The sequence below is a fragment of the Urocitellus parryii genome, chromosome 1 (assembly GCF_045843805.1).
Source record: "Urocitellus parryii isolate mUroPar1 chromosome 1, mUroPar1.hap1, whole genome shotgun sequence".
Lineage (NCBI taxonomy): Eukaryota > Metazoa > Chordata > Mammalia > Rodentia > Sciuridae > Urocitellus > Urocitellus parryii.
In genome coordinates this window covers 136,787,214-136,807,176 of record NC_135531.1, presented here as the reverse complement: position 1 = coordinate 136,807,176, position 19,963 = coordinate 136,787,214, and the positions used below count along the sequence as shown (strand labels likewise).

The 19,963-nt window shown below is 38.0% G+C and overlaps 2 protein-coding genes across 3 annotated transcripts in view; one reads left to right on the top strand and one right to left on the bottom strand.

Moving 5' to 3' along the window:
• The window catches only part of Kif3a (kinesin family member 3A), a 44,303-nt gene extending 33,813 nt beyond the window's left edge, over positions 1-10,490 (bottom strand). For both annotated transcript variants that reach the window (XM_077801794.1, XM_077801800.1), the window contains exons 1-2: positions 10,417-10,490; positions 6,586-6,859 (exon numbers count right to left, since the gene is read on the bottom strand). In XM_077801794.1, the coding sequence (XP_077657920.1) occupies positions 6,586-6,859; positions 10,417-10,422 (280 nt within the window). In that variant the 5' untranslated portion in view covers positions 10,423-10,490. The remainder of the gene's footprint in view (positions 1-6,585; positions 6,860-10,416) is intronic.
• A 7,892-nt stretch (positions 10,491-18,382) lies between these two features.
• Positions 18,383-19,963, top strand: part of Ccni2 (cyclin I family member 2) — a 4,021-nt gene continuing 2,440 nt past the window's right edge. The window contains exons 1-2 of the mRNA XM_077799325.1: positions 18,383-18,796; positions 19,195-19,323. Coding sequence (XP_077655451.1) covers positions 18,383-18,796; positions 19,195-19,323 — 543 coding nt within the window. The remainder of the gene's footprint in view (positions 18,797-19,194; positions 19,324-19,963) is intronic.

Below are 19,963 nucleotides of genomic sequence, written 5' to 3'. Positions count from 1 at the left end.
GAAAAACATACCAAAGCATAGCATAATCAAATACCACATAACCAACAACAAAGAACAAAAACTTTAAAACAACCAGAGACCTACTATTTACATATAACTATAATGCACTAATAAAAACAGTTTTAAAAAATAGAGGAAGAGGGGCTGGGGTTATAGCTAAGTAGCAGAGCGCTTGCCTCATACTTGTGAGGCACTGGGTTTGATCCTCAGCACCACATTAAAAAAAATAAAAATAAAGTAAAGACATTGTGTCCATATTAAAAAAAAAATAGAGGAAGAAGGACATGCTATGTACAGCAGAACAAAAATGAGAATGAAAGCAGCTTTTTGATCAGAAACAATGCAAGTGAGAGGACAAGAGCACAATTCTTTAAAACACTAAAAAAAGAAACCGTCAACCTAGATTGTATAGTGAACATATATTTTTCCTTTTTTTTTTTTTTTTTGGCACTGGGGATTTAACCCTGGGGTGCTTTACCACTGAGTTACATTCCCAGTCATTTATATATTTATTTTTTGAGATAGGGTCTCACTAAGTTGCTGACCTTGATTCAAGAGAGTAAAGTAGGAGAACTGCAAGTTCAAGATCAGCCTGGGCAATTAGCAAGGCCCTCAGCAACTTAGTGAGAATCTGTGTCAAAATAAAATAAAAAGGGCTGAGAAGTAGTTCAGTGTAGAATCCCCAGTGTTCAATGCCTGTACAACATAGACACACACACATGCACACACACAAAAAAAAGTGAAATAAATGCTTTTTTTTTTTTTACTATAGGAGCTGAAAGAATATACGCAGTAATCTGCACTATTATAAATGTTAAAGTTTTTCAAGCAGAAGGAAAATAGTATTAGATGGAAATATAAATCTGCATAAAGCAATGAGTACCAAAAATGATACTATATAAAATTTTTTCTTGGGCTGGGATTGTGGCTCAGTGGTAGAGCGCTCACCTAGCACGGGCGGGACCTGGGTTTGATCCTCAGCACCACATAAAAAAATAAAAATAAAAAAAAATAAAATTTTTTCTTATTATTTAAGTACCTTTAAAGGATAACTAATGGTTTAAACAAAAATAACAATATGTTATGGAATTTACGATATGTAGAAGTAAAATATGTGAAAATAACAACACAAAGTTTGAGAGGAAAGAAATAAAATCTACTGTTAAAAAATTCTTGTACATTGTGGTATAATATCATTTGAAGGTATACCATAATATATTAAAAGTTTATATCATAAATCTTAACACAACCACAGACTAAAACAATTGTGTATTCCTATAAACCAACAAAGATAAAACAAAATGATAAGAATATTTAATTAAAAAAAAAAGAACAAAGAACAAATGAGACAAAAAGAAATAGCAAGATGATAGGTTGCAGCCCAAACACATAATCCCACTAAATGTAAATACTCTTAAAAACCACAGTACCCCAAATAAAAAGCAAAAAATATAATAAAACAAAACAAACACAAAAAAGAGATGATAGATCTGGAGTGCACTTCAGTGGCAGAGTATCTGCCTAGCATGCATGAGGGCCTTGGGTTTGACCTCCAGCACCACACACAAAAAAAACAAAGACAGCAAAACTGAATTAAAAAAGCAAGACTAACTATATGCTGTTGTGCAGAAAAGAACAAAGCCAACCTGAGGCTGCTGTTGTTTGAAAGCCCTGCTTGCAAGACTGGCCCTTGGGAATATGAAGTTAGGGGGTTTCCATCATTCCCTAGCTGAAAAGAGTGCCTCATCTTGCCTAAATAGTTTATACAAAACAATGTCATTTATATATTTATTTTTTGAGATAGGGTCTCACTAAGACCCTATCTTAGCTTTCCTGCTAAAAGTCTGGGATACTGACATGTTCTGGGCTCACGGTTCCTATGTGACCAGCGCTGAGTCTCTAATGAGCTTCCTCAGATAGATAATACTTTATATGTATTTTCATACTGAAAGCCAAAAAAATTAAGCACACTGTATATCCTGGGTGACCAATAGGAAAGAACTCTAAAAAATTTGCATCTAGTTTCCTGGAAACTTTGCTCCAAGCACATTTTACCTTTTCTAATCTTTTTTTTTCTTTTTATAAGTACAACTATATGATCGTCTTGTGAGTCCTCTGAACAATCACTGAGTCTAGGGTGATCATGAGGGTCTCCACTGCACTTACCTAATAGAAATGGACTTCCAATATAAAAACACATAAAGGTTAAAAAAATGGAAAAGAGTCATGCATGTTAACACTAATCAAAAAAAAGCTGGAGGTTGGGGATGTGGCTCAAGTGGTAGCGAGCCAGCCTGGCATGCGTGCGGCCTGGGTTCGATCCTCAGCACCACATACAAACAAAGATGTTGTGTCCGCCAAAAAATAAAAAAAAATTTTAAAAATTTAAAAAAAAGTATTCCAATGGTTGGGAGGAGAGGAAGCATGAGCAAAGTGCAGAGGCATAATTGCCTGTCGATGGGATTTGGGCTAAACTGTAACATAGTACTCTTGAGAATAGGTTTAAAAAAAAAAAAAGCTGGAGTATCTATGTTAATATCAGACAAAGCAGGTTCCAGAGCAAAGAATATTACCAGAGAAAAAGAGGTAATTTCATAATTTCATAGAGAGGTTTTTTCATCAAGATAACCTAAAAATCCTAAGCATCTATGCATGTACGCTTGGAATTTCAAAACACATGAAACAAAAACTAATAGAAAAAGGCTAATCTGAAAATATGTTCAGAAACTTCAATACTCCTCTGTCAATAATTGCCAGACCAAAAACACATGAAACAAAAACTGATAGAAAAAGGCTAATCTGAAAATATGTTCAGAAACTTCAATACTCCTCTGTCAATAATTGACAGACCAAGTAGATTGAAGATAAGTACACAGATGGTTTGAATAGCACTATGAAATTGACCAAATAGACATTTACAGAATTCTCTATCCAAGAACAGAAAAATATACATGCATTTTCAAGTATACACAAAGATCTAATAATAATAAATTACATTCTAGTACATAAAACAAGTCTCAATAAATTTAAAAAGATTCAAGTCAAACAAAGTATGTTCTCTGACTAAAATAAAATTAAACTAGAACCAACAAAAAATTTTCTGGAAAATTTCAAAAAATATAAAAACTAAGCAACATATTTCCAAATAAGTCAGAGATTAAAAAAGGAAATCCAGGGGTGAAGTAAAAAAGTATTTTGAACAGAATGAAAATGAAAACAGTTATAGTTTGGATATGCTCCTGTTAATGCATGAATATTCAGAGGTGAAATGACTGGATTGTGAAATGACTGGACCTGTTCATCGTAGTTTGAATGGACTCATTGGGTAGTAACTATAGGCAGGTGGGGTGTGATTGGAGAAGATGAGCCACTGGGGTATGTTCTGAAAGGTGCATCTTCCCTGGAGCCCCTCTCAGTTTCCTGACCCACCATGAGCTGAGCAGCTTTGCTTACTGAGCCCTTCTGTCAAGGCATGCTGCCTCACTTGAGCCCAGAACGGACTGAGATCTCTGACACCCAAGCCTCAAATAAACTTTTCCTCCTCTAAGTTATTCATGTCAGGTGTTTTGGTCACAGTGATAGAATAGCTAACTAAAACACACAGTATGACAAAATCTGTGAGATGCCACTAAACAGAACTTGGGGAATAATTTATGCCATTGAACTCCTATATTAGAAAGGAAGAAAGTTCTCAATTATCTCAGCTTCCACCTTAAAAAAGTAGAAAATAAAGAGCAAATTAAACCTAAAGTAAGTAGGAGAAAAGAAACAATAAAGATCAGAGCAGAAATCAATGAAATAAATACAAGCCAGATACCATGGAGTACACAGATAATCCCAGCAACTTTAGAGGCTAATGCAAAAGTATCACAAGTTCAAAGACAGCCTGGGCAATTTGACAAGACCTATCTCAAAATTTTTAAAAGAGGACTGGAGGAGACATTGGGTGGTTCAATTACCAGTATCACTCGCCACCCCTGCCAACCAAAAAGAAAGAAAGAAAATAGAAAAAAATAAACCAAAAGCTGTTTCTCTCAGAAGATAATCAAATTGATATAGCTCTTATCAGTGTAATTGGTTAAAAAAAAAGAGAGAGAGAGAGAGGAGATACAAATTACAAATATACCAATATCATGAATAAGAAAGGTTACACACTATATTTTAACATACTAAGAATAATAAAAGAATAATACGAACAAATTTTTGCCAATAAATTGACTTCAATGAAACGGAGGAATTCCATGAAAGACAAACCACTAAAACTCAATAAAAAAATGCACAACCAGAAAAGCCCTATATCTATTACAGAAACTTGATCTGTGGCAAAACTTACAAATCTTCCCACAAGAAAACTCTAAGACCAGATGGCTTCACTGATGGATTCTATCGAATATTTAAAGTATAAATAATACTAATTCTAGACAAATTCTTATAAAATTTGAAAAGAAGGGAATACTTCCTACCTCATTCTATAAAACTAGAATTGTTCTGATACTTAAACCAGATAAAGACATTACAAGAAAACAACATTCTTATATGCCTCATGAACACATATACAAACATTTTAAACAAAATTTTGGCAAACAAAATCTAACAATATTTGAAAAGGGTAATACTTCCTGACCAAGTGGCAAAGCTGGTTTCACACTGAAAAACTAGTAATGTAATTGACCACATCAACACACAGAAAAAAAGATTATTTCATTAGTTGCACAGAGTAGGATATAGTAGTGCACACTTGTAATCCCAGCTGTTCAAGAAGCTAAGACCGGAGGACTACTAAATTCAAGACCAGTCTTGGCAACTTAGACCTGTTTCAAAAAAGAGGGTAGAGGACAGAGGCAGAGGATGAGGCTCCGTGGTAAAGTGCCCCTGGGCTCAATCCCCAATATTTAAATAAATATTTAAAAATATAAAAAGGGCCGGGGTTATTAGCTCAGTGGTAGAGCATTCCTGAGTTCAATACCCAGTACTGGAAAACTTTTTTAAAGTTTCCACATTTGAAAAAATTCAATATACTTTCCTTAAAAAAAAATCAGCAAACTAAGAACAAGGGAGACCTACCTCAATCTGATAAAGGATATTTATTTTAAAAAATCTATATGTAATATCACATTTATTAATGAAAAAATAAATGCTATATGAATACCTAACCAGTGAAACTCCACATCATGTACAACCACAAGAATGGGATCCTAATTAGAATACGCTACACTCCATGTATTATGTAAAAAAACACTCATCATGTATACCTAAAAAGAACAACAAAAAAAAAAAACAAAGAAGAATGCATTTTCCTTAAGATCATCAACTAAACAAAATGTCCACTCTCACCATTTCTATTCAGTGGAAGTTCCAGTCAGTGTAATCAAGCAACAAAAAGAAATTAAAGTCATAAAGATTGGAAAGAAATTAAAAAAACCTTTATTTGCAGACAACATAATATTATATGCAAAAAAATCCTACAGAATTAAAAAAAAAAGCAGCAACAAAATATAGTGGCTAGTAGTGTAGCCCAGTGGTAGAGCACTTGCCTAGTATGTGCAAGGTACCATCACCAGCACTGCAAAAAGAAAAAAGCAAAACAAAAAAATCTACCAGAATTAAAGAGCAATTTTAGCAAGGTTGCAAGATACAAGGTCAATATAAAAAAAAAATCTATTGGAAATCATAATGAAATACCACCTTATACCCCTTGGAATGACACTATCAAAAAGACAAGTAAAGTAAAATTGTTGACAAGGATGGGGAGCAGCTGAAAACCTCACACATTGTTGGTGGGAATATAAAATGATGCAGCCACTCTGGAAAATGACAGTTACTCAAAATGTTAAACAGAGTTGCCACATGACTCAGAAATTCCACTCCTCCCTATATATTCAAGAGAATTAAAAGCTTATATTCACACCAAAAGTTGCATTAGAATGTTCAAAGCAACATTATTCATAATAGCTAAAAAAGTACAAACAATCCAAATGTTAATCCAAAAGAATGGATTAACAAAATGTTATATCTATATAACATATGAGAATATTTGGCCATAAAAAGGAATATAATACTGATACATTCTTATGACATGGGAGAATTTTGAAAACTGTATGTTAGAGAAACTTTGAAATATGTTTGTGCATAGATGTATAAATGAATGTTCATAGCTGTGTTATTTATCATAGCCAAACATCTATATGCATAAACAAAATTGTTGTATTCATACACTGGAAGGCAATTCAGTAATAAAAGGCTACAAACTACTGGTATATGCAAAACATGGGTGAACTTCAAAACATTATGCCAAGTAAAAGAAAAAAGATTAAAAAGATGACATTTCATTTATGTGAAATTTTGAGAAAAGGTAAAGATTGTAGTGACAGAAGGAGACCAATGGTTGCCTGGGGGTGGAACTGCAAAATGGCACAAAATAATTTTGGTGGATGATGGAAGTGCTCTAAAACTGTATAGTGATGGTTTTACAACTGTATATATTTACTATAACTCATCTAACTGTACTATTACAAGAGATAACTTTATGGGACATTAATTATGCCTTAATAAAGTTTTTTAAAAATAAACTATATATTCACTTACCATTGTAGCCTTCAAGAACAGAATCAATAATAGGTCTTGCAGTTAAGTTATAAACATCAAGTTGTTTACTTTCTGGTCCAAAAACAGTATCAAAAGTAAATGTTTTTGGAGGTTCATTGGAAGAATCAGTCTTATGTACAGTGATAGTTCCCCTCATCTCATCCACACTGACAGCCTGTTTGTAACACATGGATTTTTCTCTCTCATTGAGGGGACGGCACCTAACAACGACCTTCACATTATCGCAGCTTTCCGGCTTCTCTGATTTATTGATCTGTGGAGACAATATTTACAAATAATGAAAAGAACATTTGCTTTTGCCATCAACCTATTAAATTTATAATTTAAAAAGGACTGTGTTGCCATCTCAGTGTTCTGCATATGTTAGGACTTCATAAGTCTTCATTAAATGCAATTAAAGATCTCATATATATACAGCAAAAGCTTATTAAAAAGACATTAAGGGGCTGGGGTTGTGGTTCAGTGACACAAGCGGTGCCCTGGGTTCAATCCTCAGAACCACATTAAAACAATAAATAAATAAAATAAAGGTATTGTGTCCAACTACAACTAAATATAAATTTATTTATTTATTTATTTATTTTTTAAAAAGATATTAAGTGGGGCTGGGATTGTAGCTCAGTGTTAGAACATTTGCCTGGCACTCATGAGGCACTGGGTTCAATCCTCAGCACCATGTAAAAATAAAATCATTGTGTGCATCCACAACTAAAAAAAGACTTAAAAAAAATATATTAAGCTATGGGGCTGGCTGTTGGTAGAGTGCTTGCCTAGCATGTGTGAAACACTGGGTTTGATCCTCAGCACAATGTAAAAATAAAATAAAGGTATTGTGTCCATCTTTACTATTTTAAAAAAAAATTTAAGATATTAAACTAGGCCTGGTGTTATACACCTGCAATCCAAGCAACTTGAGAGGCTGAGGCAAGAGGATTGCAATTCCAAGACACACCTCTGCAATTTATGGGGGCCCTAAGCAACTTAGTGAGACCTATTCTAAATAAAAAATAAAAAGGGCTGGGGACATTGCTCAGTTATAACGTGCCTCTAGCTTTAATCCTCAGTACCAAATAAATAAATTAAAAAATATTTTCTTTACAATGCAAAAGAGGGGATAGAAAAACTAATTTATTCTATAGTAAGCGCAGAAAATGAACTAGTATATTATTGACTGTCTTTCTGCACAAAGTCCCTGACAGCCGGGAGCAGGGGCACTTGCCTATAATCCCAGCAGCTTGGGAGGCTGAGACAGGAGAATCTTGAATTCAAAGCCAGCCTCAGCAATTGTGAGGCACTAAGCAATTCAGAGCAACCCTGTCTCTAAATATAATACAAAATAGGGCTGGGGATGTGGCTCAATGGTTGAGTGCCCCTGAGTTCAATCCCCAGTAAGAACAACAACAAAAAAGTCCCTGACATTCTGAGTTTCCTGCTTATAAGAAAACACAAGGAGCATGAGCATGGTTAATAAATTTAATTCAAGAATATAGTGTGGGGGGGGGCAGGCCTGGGTTTGTGGCTCAGTGGTAGAGCGCTTGCCTCATACGCATGAGGCACTGGGTTCCATCTTCAGCATCACATAAAAATTAATAAATAAAATAAAGATATTGTGTCCATCTACAACCAAAAAAATATTTTAAAAAAAGAAGATAGTCAGTCCTTAGTTCCCCTGACACATCTAGTTTTATTTTCTATAACATATTAGTAAAATTATTTTAAAAATATAGTTCCATGCATGGCTTATCTTCTTTATATAAGACAACAGGAAGTTAAGAGTGAAAAAAAAAAGTACAACAGCAGACAGAGAAACATGTCTTAGAATGACCTAAACTCAAGAAACTTGTATATACAAAGTTTCAATTTTTGAAATTATAAATCAAAATACAATTCTATTACTGAAATGAAGCTTAATATTTCCATTGAACATATACTTATCAAATTCCTGTTTTTGATACTCTTATAAACATTAAAAGAAACATGTAAGCCATTGACTTTGAAATTGTCATTGACAAGTTAACAGATAATACCAATTCAACACATTTCTCTCCATCTCTACCTTCATTACCACAATCTAAGACCCCATCATCTAGGCCCTTTACTCCTGTAGGATGTCGAATTAGATTGTCCTACAGTCTGTACTCCTGGCAGTCAGTATCAACACAGATCTAATCATGTTGACTCCTCTACTTTAAATTCTTCAATAGTTTCTCATAGATCTTAGGCTAAAAATTTTTAAGGTGGTCTGTAAGATCTGGCTGTTGCCCATGTCTACTTCTTCTCCAGGCTTATTTCACAAGATACTTCACCTGCTCTCAACTACATCCACCCTGGGTTTTATGGTCTTTTCTAATCACCATGCTTCTCTTTTACCACTGGCTTTTCCTTGTGGTATTCCTTCTGCCTAGAACATTCCTTACCCCCCTCTTCATTTAGATAACATTTACTTATCTTTCAGAACTCAACTCAATAGCCACTTAATCTGGAAACACTTCTTTAATTAGGTCAAATGCTTTTATAGGCTCTCAGAGCACCCTGCTCTCTTTTCCAAGGACCAAATTTTACTCTCTTCCTTATTTGATTAATGTCTTTCCCTCTGTCTACATCAGAAATGCAAATGAATAGTCAAGGGACTGAATTCAGCCCATAAATATCTTTTATCTCACAGTACTTTAAAATATTAGTTGGTAAAATTTCACAAGCACACAATTTCTAAAGTCTCTTAAAAAACAGTTGATCCATCTCTAATAAAAAATACACAATTTGATATCAATGTAGGCTAGCATTCCTACATGGTAACACTTTCCAATCACTAGTATACACTAGTTTCTACTTTATGCCACCCACTCACTTCATGCTTTAAGAATGTGTATTATCTCTCTAAATGTGTATGACTTTCACCTCTACCTAAGAAAGCAAGTCTTTTTTTTTTCCAAATTCAAAAATGCGTCTGGTTTTGCTCAATACTGTATCTTCAGTGCTTAACATGTGGTTGATGCCCAACATTGACTGAATTAATAACTTGAAAACAATAAAAAAGATATAGAGTAATGAATGCTAAATGTCAAAACTGTTCTTCGTCTCCTGTGTATTATCTTATAGAAACCCCACGAAGAAAAGTTTCATTATGCAGGAACTAAGAACCCAGACAGATTAAATAATTATCCGAGGCCGCATAACCAATAAATAATTCTCCAAGGCTCAAGTTTTCTCCATGACCCTTTATTGGACTTAAAAAAAAAAAAAACCTTATTAAGAGAACGGTAACTATGTATATCCACCACATACACACACAAAGACACCTACAGGTTACATTCTGCACGGTAACTACAGCGCCACAAGAGGAATGACAGCTCAAACCTAGGAAAACGCAAGTCAGGGCCCTAAAACAGGGACTGGCAACCTTCGCCCGGCCACTTTCCGGGGCGTATCTCCGCTGCGCAGACCCCACCTGGCGCGGAGCGTACGAACGACCCTCGGTGGCCGCCCCCAGACGCCCTACCCAGCGGGCCGGGCTGGGAGCCAGGACGCATCCTCTGGCACAGTGCCTTTATGTCAAACAGCGCAGGCCCCATGGGATGCAGCAGGGACAAAGGCAACAGGGCCTGCTCCCGAGTGCTTCCACAAGAGGGCTGGACCCCCACGGGCCCTGGGCCCACCTGCCAGTTCCCTTAATGGCCAAGACCCACGGGGTCCGGCCCTGCCCCGCCCCACCCGGGCCTCCCGCCTGCTCCGCGCTTCTATGGCAACGGCCGCGCCCCCGAGCCAGGCCGCTGGGATGAAGAACCCTAGCGGCTGAGTGGCTCTCCTCACCGGCATCGTGGCCCACTCCCGTGCCCGGGAGACGTCCCCAACCGGGGTGTAGCCCAACGACACCGGGTCCGCAGGAGAGGGTGGCCAGAGTCTACTGAAACACCTCCTGGGCGCTCTCGAGACTGCGGCTTCTTCGACTAGAGTGTGCAGTGCGCAAGCGCACTCCAAATTCGCCCCGCCCAATCCCAGGTTTCGGGCTCCCTTGGCCTCTTGAACTACGCATGCGCGGAGGCGTTTCAAGTCCATCTCCTAGGACACCAGACTGAGGCCGCGCCTGCGCAATGGTGCCAATCCCCTGTGCTAAAGAATCGGTTAGCCCTGAGGAAGGATACCTGGCAGGGGACCGCTGGGAGAAGGAGGCGCTCCTAGGTCGCAAGGCTCACTTATCTTCTGAGACTTATAATATCCCGAATATTGAAAGCAACAATAGCATTTGTACATTGTCCCACCTGGAGAGCTAAACACCTTATATACGTTACCTCGCTTGATTGCTAACTTGTTTATGACCTGTTTTACCATTAGGAGGTGAGCTTACAAGAGTCAGTATTCCTGCGTTTATTTCCAGAACCTAACAATAAAACTTGGCACAGGGTGGGATATCAATAAATATTTGTGAAAGAACCAATGATTTGGTTTTTTTTGGTCCGAAACTCTCCTCTCCCCTGAGCATCAGTTTACTTGGATGTGTAACAAACATTTGGAGTTTAGCACAATCAAAAATGTAAATCCTCATCCCCTCTCCACTTGCCTCCCAGACTCTTAATCTTAAGCCCCTAAAAAAAAACAGATAAAATAAAATAAAAATAAAAATAAAAAAGGCTCCTCTGACTCATCTCAACAACTAGACAATTGCTCAGATTAAACTGCAGTCTCTTTCTCACACCCAATATCCAGTCTACTGGACCTATCTTCAAATTTAAGAACCAGAATATGATCACTTACCATCAACATCTTTCATGTGCATTATTACAACATCTCAGAACTAATTAATGTCCTTGATTGCATCCTTGACCTCTTTTAGTATACAGTCAGGCCTCCATATTTGTGGATTCTGCATCGTTGATTCAACCACCAGCAAATCAAAAGCATTTGGGAAAAAAAATTCGCATCTATACTGAACATATACAAACATTTTCTGTCATTATTCCCTAAAAAGTATAGTGTAACAATTCTTTACATAGCATTTGCTTTGGACTAGGTATCTAGAGATAATTTAAAGTATATGGGTGTGTAGGCTATATGCAAATACTATGCTGTTATATGAGACTCAAACATCTAAAGATTTTTATACAGAACCAATCAGAGGGATGACTATATTTTCAACACAGGAGCCAGAGTGATGGTGTTGAAATATGAATCAGATCTTTTCTCTCCTCCAAATCCTCCATTGATTTTTCACCTCACAGAGTAAAAACCACAAACCCTCCCTCCACCTCCTATGGTTTTTATTCTTGGTTCTTCACCAGCCCCACCAGGCCTCCTTGAACATTCCAGGCATGCTTCTATCTTAGCATGCAAAGGCTGTGTGCTTGCAGCAGAAACTAATGAAAATAACTATAAAGCATTTTCTTACTGCCAGTGTAATGTTCTAAGTGCTTTATTTTCTTTTTTAATCACTTAAGCCACACAATAATCTTTCAAAATAGGTAGTATTTATTATCTTTATTTTACAAATAAAGAAAGTGAGGCACAAGGCCAATAAATAACTTTTCCAAGGTCACACATGTGGGCCATGATGAAGTCCAGCTTCAAACTTAAGCAGCCCAGAAGCTCTTCTCCTTGATACCTCACTTGCTTGCTCCCTCACCTCCTTTAGAAAGATTTTGTTCACAAGATACCTTCTCAGTGAGCCCTAACATGACCACCCTATTTAAAATTTCAAAACTTAGCTCCAGTTTTTCTTATTTCCCCTCTCTACTGTATAGTTCTCCATATTACTTATCATCATCTGATATTTTATATATGCTGGTTATACATGCCAACTTCATTTGGTTTTCAGGCCCTGGAGATCAAACCCAGCGCTCTATACATGCTAAATGAGTTCTCCACCACTGAACCACATTTCCAGCACTTGAACATATGTTTTTATTTCCCTCGGGTATGTATACCTAGAATTTTTGCATCATTTCATAACTTTAATGTTTATAACATTTTGAAGAACTTCCAAGTTGTTTTCTACAGTAGTTGCACCATTTTAAATTCCCATCAGCAATGTATCAGGTTTTCAATTCTCTATACACTCACCAACACTGTGTAAAATAGTATCTCATTTTGGTTTTAAATTTTTCATTTCCCAGGTGACTAATGGTGTTCAGCATTTTTTCATGTATTTATTGACTATTTATAAAACGTTTTTGGAAAAATATCTGTTCAAATCCTTTACCCATTTTATTTGTCTTTTCATTGAGTTCTTTATATATATTCTGAGTGCAAATCTCTTTTCTGATATATGATATACAAATATTTTCCCCATTCTGTGAGCTGTCGTTTTACTTTATGATGATGTCCTTTGAGGTGCAAAAGTTTTCAATTTTGATCAAGTTCAATTTCTATATATTTTCTTTTGTCCTTGTGATTTTGTTGCAAATTTAAGAAACCATTCCCTAACTCAAGCTTGTGAAGATTTTCTCTCCTCTGGGTTTTCCATTTTTAGCTCTTATATTCAGGTCTATGATCTATCTCAAAGTAGTTTTTTGTTTGTTTGTTTAATTGTTTGTTTCATTTTGTTTGTGGCGCTGGGGAATCAAATTCATAGGCTTGCACATGCTAGGCAAGTGCTTTACTATTGAGCTACAGCCCCAGCCCTCTACTTACTGTTGTATATTGATAGACATGGGGATCTAATTTCATTCTTCTGCATGGTTCTCTTCCAGCTATCCCAGCACAGTTTGCTGAAAAGAATATTCTTTTCCCTACTGAACTGGCACTTCTGTTGAAAACCAATTAATCATTCCTAAACTCTTGGATCTAGTTCACTGACCTATACATCTGTCCAAATGCCAGTACCACACTGTCTAGAGGAATGTAGCTAAATTTTTAAATCACATAGTCTGAGTCTCCAACTTTGCTCTTCTTTTTCAAGATTGTTTTGGCCATTTTTTTTAATACCTTTGTTTTATTTATTTATTTTTATGTGGTACTGAGGATCGAACCCAGGGTCTCACACATGCGAGGCAAGTGCTTTACCACTGAGCCACAACCCCAGCCCCTGTTTTGGCCATTTGATTCAGGGATTTTCACCTTGCATCTCCAAAGGAATTTTAGGAACACATTTGTCAATTTCTGCAAATAGGCAACTGAAAATTGAACAGTGATTCTGCTGAATCCATATATCAAGAAGTTTCGCCTAAAACAATTTAAGTCTTCCAATGCATGAACACAGAGTGTCTTTCCCTTTAGTTATGGAAAAAATATATATAATGTTCCACTTAATTTTAGCAATGTTTTCTAATTTTCAATGTACAGAATTTGCATTTTTATTACATTTACTTCTAAATATTTTATTTATTTTTATGCTGTTGTAAATGGAATTTTTAAAAATTTCATTTTCAGATTATTCTCTGGTAATGTACAGAAATCAAGTTGACTTTTTTTTTTCTTTTGGTACCAGGGGTTGAACCCAAGGTGCTTAAACACTGAGCAACATACCCAGCCCCCACCCTTTTTTTCAAACAGGATTTTGCTAAATTGCTTAGGGCCTCATTAAATTGCTGAGGCTGTCTTTGAACTTGTGTTCCTCTTGCCTCAGCTTCCTGAGCCACTGGGATCACAGTGTATACTACACCTGACTCAAACTTTTAAAATATATTGATCTTATGCTTTGCAAATTTCCCACCTTCTTTATTCTTCTAATAGTAGTTTGTGTGTGTATTCTATCCTTAAGATTTTCTATGTACAAAATCATATCATCCAAAAGTAGTGTTTGTTTTACTTCTTTCTGTTTAGTCTGGATCCAAACCTTTTCTTTCTTTTTATGATCTAATTGCCTCCTATACAATATTAAACAGAAGTAATGAGAATAGACATCCTTGTCTTTTTCCTGATCTTAGTTGGGAAGCATTTGGTCACTGTTAGGCATGATGTTAGCAGTAGGTTTTTCATAGATGCTTTTTATCAAGTTAGAGAAGTTCCTAATTTGTGGAGTGTGTTTTATTATGAAAGAGTATTGGATTTTGTCAAATGTTTTTTCTGGCTCTATTGTGATGCTTGTGCATCTCAGTTGTCCTTTATCAGATAGGTGTACATGTGTGCATGCATGTGTGTGTGCGCGCGCGCGCACACACACACACACACACACACACACACACACATTTTGGGATATTAAACCAAGCTTGTAGTTTTTGTTTTTAGAAGAATCTTTTATTCATTCATTTATTAATTGGTTATAGTATCAGGGTGATCCTGGCCTCATAGAATAATCTGAGGGTAGGGAGCAGGTTCTTTTTAGAAGGGTACCAATCCTACCATGACAGCTCTACCCTTATGACCTCATCAAACTCTAATTACCTCTCTGAAGCCTCATGTCCATAAACTATAAAATTGGAAATTAGGGTTTAATTTTATGAATTTTAAAGGGACACAAACTTCCAGTTAATAATACAATCCCTATATACTAATACAACTGTTTAATCCACTTACAGTTAATATTATTATTAATACTATTCAATTTAAGTCTTCTATTTTGCTTTTTGTTTTCTGTAATGTCATGTCTTTTTTGCTCTGCTATTCGTTTTTCATTTAGTTAATATTGTCTAGTTTAACCTTTGAATTCTTCCATGGTTATTTTACTGTATTTTTTAGTTATTTTTATTAGTGGTTGCTCTAGAGCTTTATATGTGTGTGTGTGTGTGTGTGTGTGTGTATACACACACACATATACATACATATATAATATTTATCATGAACAACTTCAGATTTATACTAATTTAACTTCAGTGATATATCTTTTAAATGGTCTAAAGAAGCTGAGAGGAGAGCTAAGCTTAAATTATAGTTTGTTACATTAACCTTCTTATTTACTATTTTTATTTCTCTTCATTTTTCTGTGGATTCAGGTGACTATCTGGTGTTACTAGTATTTTATGGTGCCATTTCTATCCTTTTTTAGCATATTATTTACATATTTCAAAAAATTGTCTGGTGGTTACCTTAGACTTTTCAATGTACATTTAAAACTAATGCATTTAGGGCTGGAGTTGTGGCTCAGTGGTAGAGCACTTGCCTGACATTTGTGAGGCACTGGGTTCAATCCTTAGCATCACATAAAAATAAATAAAATAAAGGCATTGTGTCCATCTACAACTAAAAAAAAATTAAAAACTAATGCATTTAAAATTAATCTACTTCTAACATTTTACTGTTTTACAGGTAGTGTGAGTACCTTATTACAAAGTATTCTTTTTTGAAAATATTTTTTAGTTGTCAATGGACCTTTATTTTATTTATTTTTATGTGGTGCTGAGGCTTGAGGCCAGTGCTTCACACATACCAGGCAAGCACTCTACCACTGAGCCACAACTCCAGCCCCACAAAGTATTCTTAATTCTGCCTTTACATGCCTGTATCATTGTTGCCATTTATTTTGCTTACCCATAATCTATAACTATATAGCCTATATGTTTTAATTTCAATAAATTATTAGATTAGTTAACAACAAAAAGTTTATTTTACCTTCATGTATTCCTTAATGTTCTTTTTTCCTTTATGTAGATTTTTGAGTCTATGGTCTATATGATTTTCCTTTTTCTCTGAAAAAAATATTTTTAAATATATTTTTTAATATTTATTTTTTTAGTTTTTAGGTGGACACAATATCGTTATTTTATATTTTATGTGGTGCTGAAGATTGAACCCAGTACCTCATGCATGCTAGGTGAGCACTCTACCACTAAGCCACAACCCCAGCCCCTGAAAAAAATTCTTTTAACATTTTTTTTCAGGACAGGTCTACTTGTGACAAATTCCCTCAACTTTATTTGCCTGAGAAAGTCTTTATTGCATTTCACTTTTTAAGGCTAATTTCAATGAATACAAGAACTCTAGGTTGGTGGGGTTTTTTCCTATCAGCACTTCAAATATTTCATTCCACTATCTGGCTTGCATGATTTCTGAAGACAATTCTAATGTGATTCATATCCTTGCTCCTCTATAGATAAGGGCTCCCTGCCCCTGGCTTATTTCAATTTTTTTTCTTATATTTGATTTTCTAAAAATTTAATGTGAACACCTAGATACATTTTTTTTTTTTTGCATTCATCCAGCTTGGTGTTCTGTGAGTTTCATAGATTTGTGGTTTAGCATCTAACATTATTTTGGGGAAAATTCTCACTCATCATTACTTTAAATATATCTTCTGTTCCTCTTTTTTCTCCTTTAGTATTCCCACATATTTTAATAATCCCATACATTTAATGGGATTAAATTTTAACAGCATGTAACTTGCATAAGAAAATGTATAAATCACAAGTATAGACCTTGATCTGTTTTCACAAGGTAAACATACCTATGTGATCAGCATCGAGATAAAGAAATAGAGCATTACCAGCCCCCCATGAGCTCCTTGTGTCCCCTTCCAGTCATATTGCATTCATCTCCAAAGGTAACCACTTTCTCCATTTAAACAAGGTAATGAGTTTTTCTTGTAAGGCTGGATACAATGGAAGGCAGCTGTCATCTCAGCTACTAGGGAGGCTGAGCCAGGAGGTTCATTTGAGCCCAGGAGTTTGGGGTCAACCCTGGGCAATGTAGCAAGACCCCATCTCTTAAACAAAATCTCATATAAACCAGTCATACAGTGTTTCTGTTCCCTTACACTCAGTATGTTTGTGAGATTCTTCCATCTTGCTAAGCATAGTGTAGTTCATTATTCTTCAACAAAATGCAATATTTCATGGTGTGAATATACCACAATCTATCTATCTCATTTAGCTCCTGATGAGCAGTTCAGCTAGAGTTTGGGCCTTAGCAAATAATGTGGTTCTAAGCATTATGTGTCTTTTGGTACACACATGAACATTTCTGTTGGGCCTATACCCAAGAGGGGAATTGCTGGTATTTGTGTGTGTGTGTATATATTTTGGCACCTGGGATTGAACTCAGGGGCACTTAACCACTGAGCCACATCCCCAGCCATTTTTTGTATTTTAGTTAGACACAGGGTCTCACTGAACTTCTTAGGACCTCGATAATTTGCTGAGGCTGGCTTTGAACTCAGATCTTCCTGCTCTAGCCTCCAGAGCCTCTGGGATTACAGGTGTGAGCCACTGTGCCTGGTTTATTTCCATATATTCTATTTTTGTTTTTTGTCTCTCTCTCCTAACTGGAATGTAAGTATCATGCACATTTTGTTCACTGTTATGTTCTGGCACCTAACATATAGCAGTCCTTCTATAAATAACTACTGAAAAGATAAATGCATGCATGGATGAACTATCTTTTGAGGGAGGTATCATCACTTTTTTAGAGAAGGAGACTCTGAGAGGTCACACACTCACTGCAGGTTGGAAATTCCATAGCAAACCTGTCTTATTGAGGAGCTGAGCTCCTGATGCTTCTCTACCTGTATCCCCAAATCTGTACTATGAGATAAGACACAGGATGTGTGCTCGGACACGAATGTCCAGGGTCGGCTTGGTCACTAGCCACCACACGGAGGCTAGGAGAAGGAGGGAGAAGGCTCAGGCCACAAGTGGGGAAGAGGCGTACAGAAGGTGTATGTGGAGATGGGAAAGAAAGATGGGGATCTTTCACTCACCTGAGTGAGCACAGGTAGTAGTAGTGCCGGGTGTGCGCCGCCCATCCCCCCCCCCCCCAGCTAGTGCCAAGACCCTGCGCCTCCCGGGCGAGGACTGGGGGTGGGGCCCGCCGAGCCCTCCCCTACCCCGGAGCTCCGGCTGCAGAGTCCCTTGCACTGGGCTATAAAAAGCTGGGTTAAGCCACGACTCAGACCTAGGATCTTTGCCACGCCATGGCCTCAGACGCGCGGCTCCCACCGGAGCGGTCGGCCTCGGAGGAAAGCGCCTTGCAGAGCTCTGGGGGATTTAGCCTTCTCCCGCCTTCTCCTAGCAAAGCCTCTCCTGCCGCGCCGCCGACCTCCAGCGAGTTGCAGGCGATCCTCAAGCCTAGGGCGGCGTCCTTCTCCGCGCCGTCGGCGAGCGGACCCCTGCTGTCCCAGCACCCGGCAGCGGTAGCTCAGCAAGCCGCAGGCGGGGTCCGTGCTACCGCTCCGGCCGCGTCCCCGCCACCCACACAGCAGTCCTCCCAGCGCGATCATGGTGTGCCCTCCGACTGGAGTGGCCTGTTGGACGAGCGCAGGCTGCTCGTTCACCTGCATCTGGCCCAGCTTCGCGAAGAACGTCTGTGGAGGGGCGGCAACCTCCAGGTACCGGTCCTCGGGGCGGGGCCCTTCTCACTGGCGGATCCTCTCCTTCCGCCATCAGGTATCTAAAACTCAGGGTGCCCGGCCCTTCAGGTGCGTCTCCATTCGAGGCACTAGGCGGGATTCCCTGACTTCCCGCACCAGGAAGGAATTTTGCTAATAGTTGCCTCCTAACCGGCCCTATTGCATTTGGGGAATTAGAACCAAAAGCAGGTGCCCTTGGAGTTGGGGTACCAATGGGTGAGACGCCGGGCCACCGGGCCACCGACGGACACTTAATCCCATCCCGGGATTAAGGTGATAGGGCTTCCCATAGCCCCTCCGTTCACCTTAAGCAGGCAGCTCCTGCTACCGGTGGACACGGGCTGTCCCAAACTCTCCCTGCCCACCTTTTCAATCAGGCTGAGATCTGCAATGACTTCCAGAAAGTCGTGTTGTGGCTCCTGAAACGTGAGAACATCTTTCACTTCTCTCAGACCACTTTTAACCTGGCTTTCACCATCCTCAACCGCCTCCTGGTTTCAGCGAAGGTAGGGAGGCCTCTAAGGGATGGTGAGAGATAGTGGGACACGAAACTAACCTTTGTTTCCTATTGCTACCTGAGAAGTGAGTGCTCCATATACATAAACCAATGCATATAAACTAAGTCACATGCCCCAAGTGGTAAAGCTGGGATTAGATCCTCTCCATGGACATTTGTCTGGGTGTCCTGTGATCCTCAGGATTGGACTTGAGGACCTATTTGGGGAAGGGCTTCCTGTTGAAGTAGGAAGTCCTTGTCTGGACCTGTCAAGCTGGGCTTGAGGCAGGACAGGATGGTATTCCTGAAAAAGTACCATATTTCCTAACTCCTTTCATCCCCTAACAAAGAATTACTGACTAGTCACCAGTGATTCTGAAATCAGAAACATCTTTGTTGGTAATATTTAAAAGTGACACCAACTGGGTGCTGATGGTAGAGGCCTGTGATTCCAGCTACTTAGGAGGTTGAGGCAAGAGGATGACAAGTTTAAGGCCAGCCTTGGCAATGTAGTAAGACCCTGTCTCAATATAAAAAAGGGCTGGCGATGTAGCTCAGTGGTAGAGTGCCCCTGGGTGTTAGAGTTTCCCCCTAGGGGAAAAAGTTTGTTTTAATTAAAGAAAATATCCCCACAGATGCTTTGCAGTTTA